General features: G+C 51.3%; 1 protein-coding gene across 1 annotated transcript in view; it reads left to right on the top strand.

The window, feature by feature from the left end:
* The window catches only part of FBLN1 (fibulin 1), a 97,916-nt gene extending 85,567 nt beyond the window's left edge, over positions 1-12,349 (top strand). The window contains exon 17 of the mRNA XM_050805852.1: positions 11,511-12,349. Coding sequence (XP_050661809.1) covers positions 11,511-11,650 — 140 coding nt within the window. The 3' untranslated portion in view covers positions 11,651-12,349. The remainder of the gene's footprint in view (positions 1-11,510) is intronic.
* Positions 12,350-20,759: the final 8,410 nt, after the last annotated feature.

Genomic DNA, 20,759 nt, shown 5'->3' with positions numbered 1-20,759 from the left:
CAGCCCCCGGCAGGTGCCCATCACTGGCCGCAGGATCCCACACACCTGCTGACTTCCAGAGTCACCAAGGGGTTAAAAGGAGCTGGGAACAGCCTCTTAGTCTCCAGAGCCTCCCACAGGAATGATTTGTGACCCTCTTAGGCTGCTGGTCTGCACCTTCTGAAAAGCTTTTAATATCACTGGGCACATTCATAAATTATTCTTTTTAAAAAATGAAATGTTTTAGCCAAACAGCAGTAAAGGCATGTTGTGCAAAATTAGCAAAAAAAAAAAAAAAAAAACAAAAAACAAGAATGATGATGGTATGAATCTTTTGACGGCCTCTCCTGACTGTCTTTCCTGACTGTCTTTAAATCCGTGAAAGGACCTCAGTGCCTGCCATTACCCAGCCAGCACAGGGCAGGGTGGGGGTGGGGCGGATGTCAGGTGTTTCCAGGCGGACTCTGCTAGGAACGTTCCGTCTGTGGCCAAGGCTAGAACCCCAGCTATCACAGTCCTTCAATTAACAGCAAAGCCTGTGTGGCCCTTGTGGTGTGCCAGGCACCCTTCTGGGCATGTATGTGTGTATATATATAACTTGCTCCTCATAGCAACCCTGTAGATCATTATCCCCATTTTCCAGATGAGGAAACTGAGGCACACAAGAGCTTCCAGGCTCAGGTGACATGACTTAGGAATGTGCACATCGTGTTGGGACTCTGTGGGGTTCCTGCTGTCATGACTTTCCCCAGCAACTTCGGAGAGGGCAGAGTTCTACTCTGTGAGGCCTGACCCGGTCCTGAAATCTCAGCTGTCGCCTCTGCATCCTGACAACGTGGAGCATGGTCCATAGCGTAGGTGTACCATCAGTGTTCAGTCTGTGGCAGTGCAGACAGTCATCTTTCTGAAGATTTGCGAGCCTCTGGGATGACAGCCTGGAAAAGGGACATTGGGGACATGGCCTTGCTCCAGCCTGGGGGGGCTCTGCGCCGTGGCCCTGCAGCAGGGGGCCCCTTTCTGTCCTGAATTGGCTCATTCATGGGGCCTCTCAGGAGAAAAGGAGAAGAAAGTGATGGTTCTCCGCCAACCTCACCTGTCCCCTCCTTGCTGAACTCCAGCAGTAGCTCCCATGGCTCCAGGAGAGAGAAGGGGCATGGCTGGCTTGCCCCTCTCCTCAGCCTCTCCCCTCGCCCTCCCTCCTTTACTCATCTGCTCAGGGAAACTGAGAGCACCAAGCGGCCTCGTGTCTCTCCCCCCTCCCCACAGAGCACCCTCCCACCACCTTTTCCTTGCTGGGCACCTCGTTCTTCAGTCAGTTCAAGGTTAACCCCTTGGGGAAGCTTCCGTGAGCACCAGTACCTGATTTGGGGTGCGTATTTCTCTGAAGCTCTCCCAAAGGAGCTTTGCTTACCTTTATCAGCCTCTGCGGCCCCAATCCCCTGTGCCTGCTCTCCCAGCGGCTGAGAGCCCGTGAAGAGCCAGACCAGGGCCGGGCGATGTTGGTAACCCCAGCACCCAATGCTGCAACCACCCACAGCAAGCGCTCCGTGCTTGTCAGATAAACAGAGAAGAGAGGGCTCTGCTCTGACTTGCAGGTGTGGGGCTCAGGACCCCCTCTCTGCACTCAAGGGCTGCCCGCCAGGCCGGCCTGTCTTCCCCTCCCTCCCTCCAGACCCTCATTGTGTCTGTAGAAGGAGGCAGAGTAGCCTTCACTCCCGAAGGCAGAGGGCAGGACTTGGCCCCTCTGGTGTGCCCAGGTCTTTGAGTCAAGTTGGCAAGACTTGAACTCATCCTGCCCTTCGTGGCCCCCTCACCTTGGGGGATTGCGAGGGATTCAGTGTGGCTGGGGCAGTGTGCTGAGAGCTGGGCTGGACGGGGCCATGGGCCTCAGCAAGGTGCGTCTCACCTGCTGTGAGCCCGGGTGGGGGTAGGGTGGAGGGTGAGAAGAGCCCCCTGCAGAGCCACAGCGGGCCCCATGGTTGGATTTGCCTCCCGGCTCTGAGCACGGTGGGAAGGGGCATGGGAGGGGTGAAAATGAAGGTGGTACACGTATTCAGGTAGATGCGATGAGGCCGGAACTAAGGCCGGGCGGGATTGTGGGGAGAGAAGGGAGGAGAGTCTAGAGACCTTTGAGAATAGAATCCATTGGCCTCAGTGATGGTTTAACCTGAGGGATGGGAGCAAGGGGCCTGTCAAGGGCGACTCCAAGTTCCTGGCTTGGGGGTAGCTGCCTGGAGGGTGGGGGTAGGGGAGGAAGGGAAGTGGGTTTAGGGGAGGAGCGTGGGTCAGTGTTCGGTGTGCTTGGGTTTGAATTGTCCGTCTGGGAGAGGCGTCTGCAGAGATTGGAGTGGACTGACCAAAGTTTGGCTCTGGGGCCCAGGAGGACCCCACCCAGCAAGTAGGTGGATGGAGGCTGAGGTTGGCGCAGGAGACACACAGAGGGAAATGCTTTCTTATCCCGCTTGTCTCAGTCACATGTTCATTTCTCCTAAAAGGAGGTGCCTCAGACAGCAGATCCTTCCAGAACTCTCCCAGACCTTGTCTCCCTTTGGCAAGGCCACAGAGCTTGGTGGAAGGGGCAGTGGTCCAGGGCCTGGGCTCCAGTTCTGGTTTACTGCTTGCTGGCTGTGTGATTGTCAGCAACTCATGTAACCACACAGAGCCAGATTTTCTCCCCCGTGGGCCCCCGCCGCCTGCGTTTGCGATGAGGGGAGAGACAGTCGATGTGAGCGAGCTCTGTGATGACGAAGCACTGCAGAAATGTTAGCTCCCACGTCACAGGCGAAGGCTGAAGAGCTTTAGTCCAAAGCTGACATTTCCCTTCATATTTCTCCCCGAGGGGAAAGCTGCACCCTGGGAGCTGTGTCTTTCTTTCAGCTACCTGCAGCTGCCCCCTCCAAACCGTCTGATGTAGCTCACGGGAGACCTGCGGAAGGAGCACACTTATAACAATCAAGAAATACGGATGATGAGTTTTGCTGAGACATGTTGACTGACACTTGGTATTTTAAATATGCAGCCCAGACACCTGTCCCCCTTGCTTCCCCGCTTTTACGGCGTTTCTCAGGCAAGCAGAGAAGACCAGGTTTCGACTGCACCACCAGCTCCTGATGCGATTCTCTCTAATTGCTTTCTGCTGTTTTTGCCGTGTGTTTACAACTCTGCTGAGGGCAGTACAGTCAGGAAGTGTCCTGCACGTCATTTTGCAGATAGGAGGAAGGAGATACAGTGGGATGGGAAGATCTGGGCTCTGAGGTCAGTCCCAGCCGGACAGAAACCTGTGGCCTGTTTGCTCCGTGATCTGGAAGGTGCTACCCGTAGAGACTCATTTTTCTCCCCAGGAAAAGGAGGGCGACCGTGTCTCATCACTAACTGCGATGGGGGTTGAATGCGGCTGTGGGCACGTAGGGTCTCTCTGTCTCCTCCCATGTCCCCTGCTGTGTGGCCTCTTTCCAGCCCATCCACACTCTAGTTGGTGGCTTTGTGAGTGCTGACAGTATTTCCACATGCTTTTTTTTGTTTTTTTTTTTTTTTTTTTTTGAGACAGAATCTCGCTCAGTCACCCAGGCTGGAGTGCAGTGGTGCGATCTTGGCTCACTGCAACCTCTACCTCCCATGTTCAGGTGATTCTCCTGCCTCATCCTCCCGAGAAGCTGGGATTATAGGCGCTCACCACCATGCCCAGCTACTTAGAGACAGGGTTTTGCCATGTTGGCCAGGCTGGTCTCGAACTCCTGACCTCAGATGATCTACCCTCCTTGGCCTCCCAAAGTGCTGGGATGACAGGCCCGGCCCCATGTGTTCTCAATGTTTCCTCTTTGCCGTTGGTCTATGCTGCTCATCCTCGCCTGCAGGAACTGTGGAGCCTCTTGGGGTGAATTACTGAGGCCTGGTGATTGTTTGCACCACGGTTGCCCATGGTGCTTGTGATGGGCAAGCCTGCTTGGGTCTCCTCTGAGCTCCTGGCCTCTCTGTTCCAGTACCTTGTCCACATAGCCCTACACTTCCCTTCCTTTCTGCTCATGGCTGGCCCCACATGGTGGCCACAGTTAATTTCCACTGGTATGAGATATTGTACCGTCTCTTGATTCATCATCTCGTTTGCTAAAATGTTCTTTGACAGCCCTGTACACTCCATTACACTTTGTCAGCTAGAATCACAAGCCTCATGTTGGAGGCTGCACTTTAGAAGGGAAGATGACTTGCACAAGGTCACACAGCTGGTCAGTGCAGAGCCACCTAGGAACTTGAGGCTGTAACTCTAGGTCTGTTTATAGACCGATGTCTAAAGTCAGAGATATGGGACTCAGGCAGAGAGACACCGCCCCCCACCCCACCCCGCCGCCACTGACTTTCATCATTTCAAACAATGGAGAGGCAATCAAGTGCAACGTCAAATAGCAGAGCTGAAAGATGCCTTCCAGATGGGGCAGAGAATGTGGACCACAGAGCCCAAGAGGCAGCGAAGGTCTCCTCACTGGACCTAAGCATTTCGTGTTCAGGATCCTGGATCCCCAGCACATCAGCTGCAACTTACAAAGCAGAGCCAAGACATGAAAGTGAAGCGCCCGAGGGGACCTACATTTTTCAACGGGGGAAAAAAAACTGCTTAATTATATCTTTAAGAGGCACAGACACGCCAAGGGATACCAGCAGCGTCTGAGACCTGAAGCAGAAATGCCAGGGATGAGGATTTGGAAGATTAACACAATTGAACTCAGCACCGTGGCCTTTTTTTCTTTCTGGGGCTTCGGAAAGGTGGGAGGCAAACACCCCTGCAGGTAAGACAGACAAGCCAGGCGTGATGAAAATGCACCTCTTTGTCCTGCCTTTTACTGCTGGGGTGGTCCTTCCAACGAAACAGCTCTCGCCTGGAGCCTTCAGTGGCTCCCCTTTCCTTCAGGACAAAGTGTTGCCTTCGTTCCTAGATTGTGAGGCTTCAGGGACTGATCTTCCTTCTTCCTTCTTCCTTCACTCTCTTTTCTTCTTCTGCTGCCGTCATCTTACAATGCGATCGTGGCAGAAGGCCACGGGGTTGGTGGGGCAGAAATGAGCTGACGCTATCCCTAAACAGGCAGGCGGGCTGTGAGCATCCCCTGCAGTAAGCAGATGCAGTGTTGTAGCAGAAAGAGACCAGGTGCCAGGTGACACAGGGGACCCAGAGAAGACTTCTATGAAGACTTCTATGAAGCAGTCCAGCTGGTCCCAGTGTCTGGCACATGAGACATGGCAAAGCAGAGTCTGTAGGATCAAATGGATAGATGGAACTGGGCCCCTGGTGGCAGCTCTCTCACATTTGCGATGCACTGCATATGGGCAGTGAGTGTTCCTTGCTACTTCTTCCTCCTTCCCTTGCCTCCTGTGATAGAGAAGTTGGTGGTGGTTCTGAAAGAACAGTGGTATAGAATTGGTGATGGGGAGGCAGCCAGGAGATGACCCAGTTACTTGGTTCTCTGAGACTGACAAAGTGAGGTCCTGGGGCAGTCCCGCACCAGATGAGGCACATGGCTCAGCTTCATCTGCCTGCCTCTCCCCAAGATTGATACTGTTCCCAGAACTGGCCTGAACCTTCATATTTTGGGGCTTTGCACATGTCCTTCCTGCTTCGTTGACTCCGATTTATTCCTCAAAACCCAATTTAAAGCTTCCTGTTTAAAGCTCTTCTATGCAGAGTAGTCTCTAATGGATGGATGGGTGGATCCATGGGTGGGTAGCCTTTAATGGATGGGTGGATGGATTCATGGGTGGGTGAGTGGGTGGATGGACAGATGGGTTGAGGGGTGGGTGAATGGATGGATGGTTGGATCCATGGGTAGGTGAGTGGACGGATTGGTGGATAGATGGATGGATGGATGGTTGGGTTGATGAGTGGGTGAATGGATAGATGGATGGGTGAGTGGATGGTTGGGTGGGTGGATGGATGGATGAATGGATGGATGGATGGGTGGATGGATGGATGGGTGAGTGGATGGTTGGGTTGATGGGTGGGTGAATGGATAGATGGATGAATGGATGGATGGATGGATAGATGGATGGATAGATGGATGAATGGATAGATGGATGGATGGATGGATGGATGGATGGATGGATGGATGGATAAATGGATGGGTGAGTGGATGGTTGGGTTGATGAGTGGGTGGATAGATGGATGGATGAGTGGGTGGATGGACAGATGGGTTGAGGGGTGGGTGAATGGATGGATGGTTGGATCCATGGGTAGGTGAGTGGATGGATTGGTGAGTGGGTGGGAAGATGGATGGATAGATGGATAGGTGAGTGGATGGATGGGTTGATGGGTGGTTAGGAAGCTATGAATAAAAGCGGTATCAGAAAGATTCTGCAGACATTTATTTGGCATCTATTATGTGTCAGGCACTGAGGACCAGCTGAACTGTTTAAGTCCTCTTTCATGAAGTCCTCCCTGGCCACTGGCCTGGGTTCAGTCGAGGTGAGGGCAAGGAGGTGTAAGTCATGCTCGAACTAGCCTGGGGATGGAGGAAACCTGTTCCCCAAACCAAAGGCTAGGAAAATGTGGCTAGGCTGGAAGAGTGTGGGCAGGTCCACCGATAGGGCATGGCCTGGGAAAGGGGGTCCTGGGTTGAGTGGGGTTGTGCACAGACTGGGAGATGCAATGTGGACTTCAGGTCAGAGGGGAGGGATAGAGAAGCGGATCTGGGAAGGGCAGGAAGGGGTGCACTTTCCTTGAGTGCCCGCTGTGTGCACCCGTACAGTCTGCTGTTTGACCCTCGCAGCATTCCTATTTGTTCTACCGTAATAACTTGTTAAATGCAAAGAACCCGAGAAAATCCAGGCCCCGAATCTGACCAGCAGTGATTCAGCCTAGTGCCTCCCCTCCCCTGCGCAGCACCCTTTTCCCTAGCGCTTCCTTTCTTGTTTCACCACGCAGCTGTTTACAGTCAGCTTGGAGCTCCAGTCTTCAGCCATTGTAGAGACTAAAACCTCATGAAGTACCCTGGTGCGATGTATTTAGGGACAACCATTTTCTATACGTTCAGGGCTTCCCTCTCATAAATCAGCCCAAGAGAAATACTTAACACCTGCGGTATGTTTCTAAGAATTCAGCCACGCTTTGACTGGGAGTCAGATCACTTTAAATATCGGAATGCTTTTTGATAGCCAGTCGTCATTTCTCAGTGGAGAGAAAAAGGATGATATTGAGTTTGATTTGTTTCTGATTTTGAGGTTGCTAGATTTTTTTTTTTTTTTGAGACGGAGTCTCGCTCTGGCGCCCAGGCTGGAGTGCAGTGGCCGGATCTCAGCTCACTGCAAGCTCCGCCTCCCGGGTTTACGCCATTCTCCTGCCTCAGCCTCCCTAGTAGCTGGGATTACAGGCATGTGCCACCACGCCCGGCTAATTTTTTGTATTTTTAGTAGAGATGGGGTTTCACTGTGTTAGCCAGGATGGTCTTGATCTCTTGACTTTGTGATCCGCCCGCCTTGGCCTCCCAAAGTGCTGGGATTACAGGCATGAGCCACTACGCTTGGCCAAAGGTTGTTGTTTTTAATCCCTGTTCACAGAAGAGGAAATTGAGACTCAGGAAGGTCAAATAACCCATCTGGGGTCCTATCACGGAGCCAGGTCAGTTTGTATCCTGCAGGTCTCAAAGGGCCTATTTAGAACATCTGTGGCAGGTCCCCGTCCCACACGGAGCTCACTGCATGAGCACTTTCTTCTTTCTTTCTCTGTCCCAGACTGACCCCCGAGGACAGAGCTTCGGTTTCTCTACATTCTTATTTAGCCAGTGCCAGGCACACATCGTGTGCGCAGACCCTCTGTGCATCGGAACTGCTGATAATATTAACGATCCCACATGCAGCCAGGAAGGTATATTTAAATATAGACATTTAAGATACATGTATACATATATCAACTTAATAATATGGTATTATTACATATTTTATCATGTTTATATTTTATATATAAATTTTAGAGTAAATATAAACATTTTATAAGAATATAGATATTATATATCATTTATATTTACATGTAAATACACTTATGTGTAAATATAATTATATATAAATAATTATATAAATTTATATGTAAATTTGTAAAATACACTTTATCTAAACTATTTAAAATACATTTATATAAATTTGACATACTTTATATTTTAAATAATATATTAGTGTTTTATAATATGTTTTATATGTATAATAGTTATATATCATGTATGAAACTACATAATATACAGAAATATAATAATGACAGAAACAGATCCCTTTTTTTTTGAGACAGGGTCTTGCTCTGTCACCCAGGCTAGAATGCAGTGGCACAATCTTGGCTCATTGCAACCTTGACCTTCCCGGGCTCAAACAATCCTGCCACCTCAGCCTCCTGAGTAGCTGGTACTACAAGCACATACCACCATGCCTGGCTAATTTTTGTATTTTTTGTAGAAACGGGGTTTTGCCACGTTGCCCAGGCTAGTCTCGAACTCATGGGCTCGTGATCTGCCTGCCTAAGCCTCCCAAAGTGCTGGGATTACAAGCGTGAGCCACCGCACCCAGCTGAAACAAAGACGTATCTGACTGTGTAGTTTGTGGCGGCGCCTGCCATTCCTCCCTACAGTGATTCACAGGCTCACCCAGCCTCTCGCCCTTCTCCTTCAAGCCCCAAACCTCTGAATGCCAGGAAAGGTGGTAAGAACCATCTCTGCGCCTAGAACCAGTGAAGTTGGCAGGTCACTGTGGCGGCGGGGGCGCCATTGGTGGCCTCAGGCCTGGGGAGAGAAAAATATGACATATAGGGGATCCACGGGGGTGTGTTTGGGTTCAGCCCCGTGAGCCCACACTGACCCTGGTGGGCAGACCGAGCGCAGGGAGGGGCGGGCGGGAGCGACCCGGTCACCAGGGCCTGCTGGCAAGCCCTGGGTGGTGACAAGTCCGCGTCTTTTGCCGGGAGCTGAAGATGTTCATGGGCTTTCAAGCAGGACAAAGCTGCCATGTCATCACCGCGTAGCAGGCAGAGCAAGGGTGCTGACAGCCTGCAGAAGCCTGCGCTTATCTCTCCATCGGAGCTAAAGCCCGTGTTTGCTTAGGGAACAGCCTGAAATTCCACCCCGGCTGCTGGGCCTTTCACTTTTGAAACATAAGCCCAGAGAGCGAAAGAGGGAACGTTGCGCTCAGATTCTCCTTCTGAGCGTGAACTTATGTTCCCGACCAGGAACCAGCCGCTCGTACCGAAGGCCTTCCTGACCTCTCAGTTCTCCCCTGAACCTTTGCTGTGTCCTGGGCACCAAGAGCTGGAGATAGGCTGTCCCCGTGCACGTTTCCTAAGCCTGCAGAGGAACTGTTCGCGGAATCCAGCCTGGAATCAGCCGTTTGTGGCAAACAGCCGGTAGCTATTTCTCAACGTGTGGTTGTGAAGCTGTAGGCTCCATATTTGCTCTTCACAGAGCATCCAAGCAGGTGTCTCAGAGCCAGCTCACACCGGTTCACACCGCTCACACCAGCTCTGGACAGCTGCTTGCGCACATCTCTCCACGAGTCCACTTTCAGTGATGCCACGTGGTACCTGAAATTGGCCATAGAAATTGGCCTATGGTATGATCAGAGAACCAGTTGTTAGGTAGTTACCCCACATCCGCACCCTTCACACCACTTTCGACAAATCCTACTGTCAGAACATGTGGAACAGAGAAGGGGCCTTGGCGGCTCATTCACAAATGTCAGCACCCGTAGGTCTGCCTGTTTGGCCGCAGACACTGGGGAGCAGCCTGCAGCCTTGGCTTGTGCAGCTTCCTCTGCAAAAGGGGAGTCTCCTCCAAGAAACCTGTCCTGACTCCCCAGCCCTCCCCACCTCCATTCCCACCCCCGCTGGACAGTGCAAACCCTTCATCAGAGAATGGCGCGTACCTTTCATCCTAGATCTTCCAGCAGCTTTGAAGCCAGCATCCTGTTCGTGATGTCTGGAACCCTGGGAACTGTCCCAGCGCCTGTTGAGCACATGTGTGCATGCGAAGGGGATCTGCTGAGCACTCTGCTCTGGCGGGAAGGCCGCCCTGCGCAGCTGGAGCTGATGCCTTGGCAGATGCTGGGCATCTGGATCATGCAGTGCAGGGGCATGGCACCATTGACTTGCCGGGGAACCTTGGCCTCAAAAGGGCCTCAGCCTCTCCACAGTGCAGTGAAGACTGTCCCATACTCTCACCCCGTACAGAGTATGGGAGAGTCTCTGTGAGCCTGTGGGTGCCCTGCAGAGGGAAGGCAGTGCCAGCCAGGCCTGGCCGGGGGCCATGGAGATGGCAGGCCCAGGCTGGGGAAGATTTGTGGCACCCACTCTCTTGCTCCCCTGGAATCTGCAGAATGCCTGGGGTTGCTCCTCTTCCTCCCTGGCGTGGCTGAGCTTTGTCTGTGCCCTGTCCTTTGGCCATGGTGTTTGCCTGGTCCCTACCCTGGTACAGGCAGAGCTCCCTGTGACCCCCAGCTGTTTCCCCAGAACTGATACCAGTCTCCCTCCACCACCCATCCTCCTTTTGACTGCCCTGGGGACTCCACTGCTGCTCTGATCTTCTGTTACTCCAGCCACTTCTTGCTTCCATGTTATCACAAACACTGAACAGTGAGCTCAGGTGTCACCCTCCACAGAGGCATGCACAGCAGGGGGTCCAGAGGCATGTCCCATGGGGAACTGGGAATTCTCTGCTTGCAGAAGGATGCAAGGCCCACTGCAATCCTCAGATGTCCTAGGGGAGAGGATATACCTGCTTCGTTTCTTCTCAGGGGTCAGAACTGGGCACAGTGGGTTGGAAGGAGGGAGAAAGATTTCTGTCAGGCACTCACTCCATGCCAGGCCCTTTTCTAGGCTCCCTTAAAACCTGTCAGGTAGGCCGGGTGTGGTGGCTCATGTCTGTAATCCCAGCACTTTGGGAGGCCGAAGCAGGTGGATCACCTGAGGTCAGGAGTTTGAGACTAGCCTGACCAACATGGAGAAACCCTGTCTCTACTAAAAATACAAAATTAGCCAGGCATGGTGGTGCATGCCTGTAATCCCAGCTACTCGGGAGACTGAGGCAGGAGAATGGCTTGAACTCAGGAGGTGGCAGTTGCGGTGAGCCGAGATTGCGCCACTGCACTCCAGCCTGGGCAAGAAGTGTAAAACTCCGTCGCAAAAACAAAACAAAACAAAACAGACAAAAAAACACCTGTCAGGTAAATGGTGGTAGAGCAGAAAACCTGGGCTCAGAAGCTGGCATTGACCCCAGAGCCATCCAGTTTCCAAGCCCACACCCACAGCTTTCCTCCGGGTTGGGCAGTGCGTGATGGAAAGGCTGTCTTAGCAAGTAGTGAGTTCACTTTCACCAGTCCCTGCAGGCGGGAGCAGAGCCTGAAGTGACCACTTGGAAGGGGATGTTATTCAGGGGACTCAAGCATCTGGCACAGAATGGGGCTCCACGAGGTCTAAGCCCCCTTCTAGCTCTGAAACTCCTTGAGGGAAACCATTTCCCAGATCTCTACATTGCTGCAGTGCCTTCTAACTTCCGGCACACCTTCTGCTCTCTCCGCAGGTGTTGTGCGCCAGGTACGGCCCATCGTGGGCCCATTTCATGCCATCCTGAAGCTGGAGATGAACTATGTGGTCGGGGGCGTGGTCTCCCACCGAAATGTTGTCAACGTCCACATCTTCGTCTCTGAGTACTGGTTCTGAGGGCTGGTCTGCATCACAGCCACGGGTGCACCTCCAGGCCAAATCATTGCTGCCAGTGACTGTGGCCTCTGCTTGTTTGTACTCTCAGACTCGTTTAATGTTAGGCATTTGTTTGTAGCATTAGGCCAATATGTATTAAGCTGAGCCAGATGAGTAAGTCCATCTGACGTATTTTTGGTGTTTAAAAAATGAGTCCAACTGCTCAACTGTTTGGTTGAAAACCTTGCTCATTTTTTAATGCAAAGGCTAAGTGTCGCCCCCTTTCTCTGCCTCTGGGCTGGGCCTTGCTAAGGGCCAAGGAAAGAAAGACATTTTTTAGGGGGCAGCCAGTCCAAATGCCAAAAGAAGACCAATTCTTGCCCTGATTGTATGAAATTTGACATTTTGGTACTTTTTTTTTTTTTTTTTTTTGGCCAATCAGATTTTCTGTGTTCTAAGGACATGGCTGCTGTAGAATAGCACAGAAGTGGACGATACATTCTCCCCAGAAGCAGCGTGACCGAATGCCGCGGGGAGCACTTGGAAGGGAAATTGCAGTTCTGTTGAAATAGAGGAAAATCCCTTGCTAAAGACGCAGCCTGTTAGGCTCCTGTGGGGCTCCAGTACGTTCACCAGGGGAATGGCTGGGATTTCTCGGCACTCTGCATCATCCATCTTTTCTTATAGGTGGGGAAATAAACAACTTTGTGATCCTCCTGATGGCCTGTGCATGACAGTCTTTCAAGGAGAGGGCTCTCTGCCAGCTCAGGAGTCTGCCACCAGCTAAGGGATTGGACATCTTCCCCCCTCCCGCCCCCCTGCCTCACCCCACCCAAGGATGTCTCAATGCTCCTCCTGCCCCTCAAGGTTCTGGGGCGGGGCCCAGCTTCCTACACACATCGTTTTCAACACCATGCCCACCCTCTGAGAAGTGCGGCTCAGGTTCGTTCCCTGCCCCATGTCCAGTGCTGCTAGGCAAGCCCAGGGCTCTGGCTTCTGTGTGACTTGCTTCCAGTAGCATCCTTCGTGGCATCCTGATCCTCTCTAGAAATCCCTGGGGGGAAGTAATGACCCTTCAGCAGCCGTGAGTCCCTGCCAGACACAGGCCGGGGCCAGGCATCTGGCATGAGGTGCTTCACTCATTCCTCCTGGTGGCCCAGTGAGGTGGGTATGATCACACACAATATTGAGATGGGCAAACTGGGCTCAGAGAGAGAGGAACTCGGTTGCCAAAATTCACACATTTGAGAGACAAAGAGGGAATTCAAATTCTATCTGAATTTGAGCCCTCTCTAAACGCTGTGTCAGCAATAGATGTGGACAGACTGAATTTACTGGGAGACTGACACCCCAATTGGCATCAGTGGCAGGGCCAGGAGCTCCCAGTGCCCCAGGGCCCACTCTGACCTCCAGGGACTCAGCATCCAGGCTCTGTTTCCACACATGCCTCTCCTCCAAATCCTTCCCTGGGTTGCTCCCATCCTCTTAGGTATGGACCCCATTTGTGGCTCAGAACCTCTCTCATCCTATGCCTCATTTCACAGCCTGGACCCTAGCACTGGTGAGATCTCAGCCCCACACTCAAGCCAACACCACTCCCAACTTTCAAGAACATGGTCTCCGCCACCTTTGGGAAGACCTCTCCAAGGTCACTTATTTGGGTCACTGGTCCATCAAAGCCAAGCCTGGGCCAACCAGGTACAAGGCCTGCTGGAGCCTTTTGGCCGCTGCAGCTGGTGAGAAAGAAGAGGCCGGGTGTGGGGCTGGATGGTCCAAGGAGCCACATCTGGGGACAAGACCAGTGCAGGGAACATCCACGCAGCTCTTCGTGCCAGGGAATTAGGGAATTGGGGTCCTGGCGCGGAAGTAGGGCTGGGAACTGACTGCAGGAATGCAAGGAAGCCTCAGGGCGAGGAGCAGGAAACAGAAAGGGACATGGTGTTGGGGGAGCGCTGCCACCCACTTGCAGTCTTGGGGGCAAATCTGCCAGAGCCAGGCCATTCTGGGCTCAGCAAAGTTGGTTTCTGGGAGCCTTCTTCAGTAGGGCGGGGTGCGAAGACCAAGGTGCAAGCTGCTTTGGAAAAAGAGTTTCCCATACTCCCAATAGGAACTAGGGCAGGCCAGGCACGGTGGCTCACACGTGTAACCCCAGCACTTTGGGAGGCCAAGGCGGGTGGATCACCTGAGGTCAGGAGTTCGAGACCAGCCTGGCCAACATGGTGAAACCCCCTCTCTATTAAAAATACAAAAATTAGCTGGGCATGGTGGCGGGCGCCTGTAGTCCCAGCTATTCGAGAAGCTGAGGCAGGAGAATCACATGAAACCAGGAGGTGGAGGTTGCATTGAGCTGAGATCCACTCCAGCCTCGGCACAGGAGTGAGACTCTGTCTCAAAATAATAAAAAATAATAATAATAAGGCAGCTGCCCTGAGGACGGCAAATGCCGAGCCAAGCCCCCTGCTGCTGATTGGCTCTTGAATGAGCACATGATCCAAGCTGTCCAATCAGAGCCCTGCCTCAGTGTCCGTCTGCAGCGGAAGAGGGCAGGAGGGGCCCGCAAGTGGGCGGTGAGGGCGCCAGGTTGAGGAGCCCAGGGGAAGAAAGAAGTTCTGACCGTATCTGATTCAGAATCAGGGAGGCAAAAGCAGACCTCTCTCGGCAGGGCTAGCAGGGCGAGTCCCTGCCATCGTCTGAGCTTCAGTTTCTCCATCTGCAAAGTGGAGATTCCCAGATGGCAGTGAGGAGCGCTGGAGAGCATGAGTGCAAGAGGGTTTTGTGCATTGCAAAGTGCTGCATTCGTGTGTGAGGGCTTTTTGTCATTAACCGTTAAAAGCAGCAATGATGGTGATGACGATAATGGTTGTCACTGTCAATTGAGCCACATGAATGTGCTCTGGAAGCTTGGCATCTTTTCAATCCGGCATTTCCTTTTCTTAATCATCCTGGAGAGACTTGGTAGACAGTTGTGTAAATTACCCACCAGCCTAACTCTTCATATTTCATATCATGCTATGGGTTGGGCACCTGATGGACCCATAAGTATCTCATTATACTTGCAAAGTAATTACTGTCAGAGCCTAGCATCAGCGGCATTAAGGCACCAGCTAACGGGAGCTGGAGGTGCCTCTGAGTTCCTCCACAACAGTGATTCCTTCTTAATGGTAGCCTTAGAACAAGATAACTGAGGGGAATTGCTAAAGGCAAAGCAGTTTATAAGCAGCATGAGACAGCAAACACACAGAGACACCAAGTTGAATCCTTCTTGCTGATCTGGTAGAAGAAACTTGGAAGGAAAATTCCAGAAGGTCTCCTAGAGTGGTATTCGACCAGAAAACTCCTGGTGTTTTTTTTTTTTTTTAATTCCCAAAGGAAATCTATTCTACTGTACAGAGGAAGTCTGTGGCATGTGTCAGAAGCGCCTGGGCCACCCAGGGTCCTAGTAGGACCCATTTTAATATGCAGGCGGATGTTGAGTGGAGGGTGCCAGGACCCACCCAGCCAACACAACCAACTAGAACTCGAGGAGGGAAGCCAGCTTTTCCAAAGTTCTCAAGTTTGTCCAGGTGAAAAAACACCTGGAAATCAAGTATTTTTTCCCCTAATATTGTAATATGGAAATTTTCAAATATACAGCTGAGTCGAAAGAATTTTACCATGACTACCAGGGCACCTTCCACCTAGATTCTGCCACCGACATTTTATGAGATTGAGTTGCATTTTGAAGAAATGACAGTATGATGAGATAATAAATACAAATAAGAAACTGCGTGTTTTGTAGGCTTGTGTTCAAACCCAGCCACTTACTAGCTGTGTGGCCTTGGGCACATTGCTTAATGTCTCAGAGCCTTGGTTTTCTCTACAATGAAATGAAAATAAGGACACATACTTCACAGGAGTGATCGTTAGGATGAAAGGGGATGATTACGTAAAACAGTGCAAGAACTTCTACATAGGAGGTCCTCCATAAATAGTACTGTCATGACACACACACCCAAGAGGATAGTCTTTATTCAGTTAGATGCCACATTTTATTAAAGTCTTGTGCGGACAAGCAGTGAAACCTCAGAAGAATGTATAAAGAATAACTGGAGGCGCTTCCATGTGACTTGGCTCCATCCGGACAAGATGACTTCCAGGTGCCAGCAACAGCTCCCCATTTCCATTCATGTTTCCCCACATCATTCATGCCAAAGAGATGGGTGCCAAGAGGCCATCTGTCTTCATTCTGGACATGGAATGAGACGGGAACTCACTCTCGAAGGACTTTTGAAGTCTCAGAGAAGAAACGGAGCCACCGTCGACCTTTTGAAATATGGCCTGTGAGAAGCACGGTGACAGTCACCATTACTCCCAATAATCACATTACTGTTTGTGGAAAAAAAGACCTACTATGTGCCAGGAAGGCTTTGGTAATCATCCCCAACACACACATTCTCTCACACACACTCACAGGTGTGCACGTGTGCACACACATACCACACACACACACACATGTACGCTTCCTCCTCAGCCCCTCTGCCATGCCCAGCTCAGGGCCATCTTCTCCCACGAGGTTGCCGGTCTCATCTCCTGAAATGACCCTGTCCTCCCATCACTGCAGAACTTATGGTGCCACCTGCTGTGGTTATCTCTGTGTAGTCTAGTATGTATCAGCGATTCTCTGTGTGAATGTCTTTCCTCCCCCAAGATAGTGGATCTGTGACTATTACTTTAGTCTATCTATCTATCATCTATCTATCTATCTATCTGTCTATCTATCTATCATCTATCTATCTATTTATTTATTTATATTTTGTGTAGAGACAGTGTCTCACTATGTTGTCCAGGCTAGTCCTAAACTCCTGGCCTCAAGCGATCCTCCCACCTCAGCCTCACAGGTGTGAGACACCATGCCCGGCCACCTGATCTGTGTGTTGTTTTGTTTTGTTTTTATATGGAGTCTTGCTCTGTCACCCAGGCTGGAGTGCAGTGGCTTAATCTCGGCTCACTGCAACCTCTTCCTCCTGGGTTCAAGTGATTCTTGTGCCTCAGCCTCCCAAGTAGCTGGGATTACAGGTGCGTACCGCCACACCCAGCTAATATTTTTTGTATGTTTTAGTAGAGACGGGATTTCGTCATGTTGGCCAGGCTGGTCTCTAACTCCCAACCTCAGGTGATCTACCCACCTCAGCCTCCCAAAGTGCTGGGATTACAGGCGTGAGCCACCGCGCCTGGCCTGATCTCAGTCTTTAAGAGAGCAGCAGCTCATCTGTGGCCACTGCTTCCCGGGGACTTGCCAGAAGGGAGGTGCAGGGCACAGGGAAATAACCCGCCTCTATCTGACGGCTTCGATGGTATTGAGCGTCCTCAGTGGCAGCGCACAGCACGGAAGCCGAGGTGTGGCTGCGTTCCATCTGGAGAATTCCACTGTGATCCATGGTGTCAGCTGCAGGTTCAAGGGTGTCACAATTTAATTATTAAACATCATGAGGCATTAGGAGGCTTGGGCACGCACTGATAAGTGATCCATTTCTAACACAGCTGGTTTATTACTGTTTGTGGCAGCTCCTGCACGAATTGGTGTCCATTAACTAAGCAATGGTATTATAATTACGCATTTAAATTATGTATGGGAAGGCTGTCAGTGGTAGAAGTCAGACTGCAGTGATTACTTTGAGTCGTCAGACCTCCTGGATGTAGTCTCTCTGCAGATAGCTGTAATTCTGGCTTGTTTTCTGCTCATTTTCTGCAGACATGTAGAATCCACTGCTAGGGTCCACTGAGCTGTCTCCTGGGTGGCTTTTGATGCTGCAGGAGATAAACACATGTGTCTTCCTGGCTGGACCCAGTTGATGCACTATCCTAAATTCTGTCCTTTGCCTGCCTTGATCTCCATAGCCTGCTTCTTCCTGGAAATTTTCTTCCTCCTCCTCCTCCTCCTCCTCCTCCTCCTCCCCCTCCCCCTCCCCCTCCCCCTGCTCCTCCTCCTCTTCTTCTTCTTCTTCTTCTTCTTCTTCTTCTTCTTCTTCTTCTTCTTCTTCTTCTTCTTCTTCTTCTTCCTTCTTCCTTCTTCCTTCTTCCTTCTTCCTTCTTCCTTCTTTTTCTTTTCTGAGACGGGATCTCGCTCTGTCGCCCAGGCTGGAGTGCAGTGGTGTGATCTCAGCTCACTGAAATCTCTGCCTCCTGTGGGTTCAAACGATTCTCTCTGCCTCAGCCTCCCGTGTAGTTTGGATTGCAGGCACCCCCCACCATGCCTGGCTAATTTTTGTATTTTCAGTAGAGATGGGTTTTCACCATGTTGGCCAGGCTGGTCTTGAACTCCTGACCTCAAGTGATCCATCCACCTTGGCCTCCCAAAGTGTTGGGGTTACAGGCGTGAGCCACCGCGCCTGGCCAGAAATGTGCTTCTTTAGAGGAAAGCACCGTTGATCCTACCTCCTTGATCTGGTTGGTAAGACTGTATACAAACTGGGCCCATTGGTCTCTGCTCCCTGATACTATCTGATACCATCTGGTCTCATTCCTTCCTGATACCAATTCCATCTTGTTCATTCATTGGTTCACTCATTCATTCACTCACTTTGTGCCCTCCCTGTGGTGAATCAGTTCCCCTCTGTCCTCCCCACTCTGTCCAGTCCTCCCCTAGGCTGCCAGGTTACTTTTCCCAAACTCCGATCTGATAGAGGCCCTTTTGGCCTCAGATCCTTCAAGGGCTCCTGCACCAACCTTATGGTGTGGCTATGTGACATAATAAGAAACATATACTTCTATTTGGTCTCTTTCTGGGTTCCTTCTCCATGGGGACAGAAGCTCCTGTGCTCGGGGCCCTATCAGAGCTCGCCTTGTGTGCCTCTTCGTCTGCCTGTTCATCAATAATGCCCTTTACAATAAACCTATACATGCATCTAAAGTGTTTCCCTGAGTTCTGTGAGCCATTTTAGCCAATTGCCAAACCTGAAGAGGGGTTCTGGGGACCCCCGATGTGTAGCCAGGTCAGACGGAAGTGTGGGTAACCTGAGCACCCAATCCTTGCAACTGACATCTGAAGTAGGGACAGTCTTGCAGGACGGAGCCCATATCCTCTGGGGCCTGTGCTAACTCTGGGTGGCCAGCGTCAGAATTGAATTGAAGTGTCGGACACCCAGATGGTGTCTGCAGAGAACTGGCCGGGCATGGTAGCTCACGCCTGTAATCCCAGCACTTTGGGAAACTGAGGCGGAAGGATCACCTGAGGTCAGGGGTTCAAGATCAACCTGGCCAACATGGTGAAACCCCGTCTCTACTAAAAAAATACAAAAATTAGCCAGGTGAGATGGTGGGTGCCTGTAATCCCAGCTACTCAGGAGGCTGAGGCAAGAGAATTGCTTGAACCTGAGAGGTGGAGTTTGCAGTGAGCCAAGATCGCGCCCGTGCACTCCAGTCTGGATGACAGAACTAGACTCTGTCTCAAAAATAATAATAATAATAATAATGCGGGATAGACAGGAGTGGGAGGTGGGGGAGGGGGCTCTGGGAGGGGGGAAGAGGTGGGTGCCCCTTGTGATGCTAAGAATAGGGGAGTGGCAGAGGGCACATGGTCACAGAACTAGGCTGAGGAAGAAGGGGTTGGCTGGACCCAGAAGCTATTGAAATGTCACAGCAGAAATGTCCACTGAATGCCCCTGCTGAAGTCCTCGGTGGGGTAAGGTAACAGTCAAGTCCTAACATCCTACATGGGAAATCTACACAGTTAGCAGAGCCAAATATGACAGCAACATGAGCCAACCACTTTGAACCTGACATTTTATTGTCACATGAGACTGTAGCTCTCTGAGTCCCATGCCCTGGCCACCTTGTCCTGGTTCCTGCTCCTTTGAGGGTGAGTTATTCAAGTCAGCCAGTGGAGCAGACAGTGTTCCTGATCATTCCTAAAAGGCAACAGCCTTTTCTGCACTTCTTGCAGGCAAAGTCAGACAGATCTGGGGAGAAATCTTCAGATTCCCCAGAAAGCACTTCCTTGAACATCCTTTCCTGTGTGTACACAGCAGGTGTTTAATTCTTGCTCTAGGGAGCAGAGCCCGCCCCAGTGTGAAGAGTGGCTTCGCACACAAGAAACTATTTCTCCATTGTCTCCCTAGATTAGAAAGGCCCCCAGTTGAAATTGCTTCCCCTGAGCCTTTGGTATTAGAAACTGGTAAAACCCTTCCAGAAGCATCGCCCTGGAAACTTGAGCACCTCAGCCCCCAGACCCAGATCCCAGCAGAGAAAGCCTTTGGTATCCCGGGACCGAATGCTAATGGCATCGAGGTCGGGGGGAGTCCGCTCTGGCCTGTGCTGATTGTGACTTACTGTTGAGAACGTCAGCGTTTTGGGTGAACAAGAAGAAATCTATTCCAGCATAATTATTCCAATTGGGATTTAGGAGGACTGGGCATTCTCCACATTCCAGGCTTCTTCAGTTCCACGGGGTTAAGAGGGGGCTTATTTTTTTCTTTCTGTGCCACAAAAACTTGGCAGTGATGACTAACCTAGGGTAACACGAGAAAGCTTACTAGGTCGGTCTGTGGCTTTCCTGCTAGCTTTCCTGTTTGTCATACGACAGTGAGACCAATGCCAGCTCATCATGGCACAGAGAACTTTCGGTGATCTTCGCAGCTGGATGTGAGGCCCAGCTTGGTGGGCTAACACCCTGGGGAAAGGGTACCTTGGGTGTTCAGTGAGAGGCATGGTAGGAGTGGGGTAGGGGTAAGAGGAGACAGGCACACGGACCGCAGAGGTAGAAGCACAGCCTATTTCTAATAGACATTAAAAAGAAAGGACACTTCTGGCCAGGTGCTGTGGCTCACTCCTCTAATCCCAGCACTTTGGGAGGCCAAGGCGGGCAGATCACCTGAGATCAGGAGTTGAAGACCAGTCTGGCCAACATGGTGAAACCTCGTCTCTACTAAAAATACAACAATTAGCCAGGCATGGTGGCACATGCCTGTAGTCCCAGCTACTCAGGAGGCTGAGGCAGGAGAATCGCTTGAACCCGGGAGGCAGAGGTTGTAATTAGCCGAGATTGTGCTACTGCACTTCAGCCTGGGTGACAGAGTGGACACTTCCAACTGGACGAGGATGACCTTCGTTAGAGAAACAGCAGCAACTTGACCTTCACCAGCTCCAAACAACA

The sequence above is a fragment of the Macaca thibetana genome, chromosome 10 (genome assembly GCF_024542745.1).
Source record: "Macaca thibetana thibetana isolate TM-01 chromosome 10, ASM2454274v1, whole genome shotgun sequence".
NCBI lineage: Eukaryota > Metazoa > Chordata > Mammalia > Primates > Cercopithecidae > Macaca > Macaca thibetana.
Note: the sequence above shows the minus strand (reverse complement) of the source record. Positions and strands in the feature narration are given on the sequence as shown.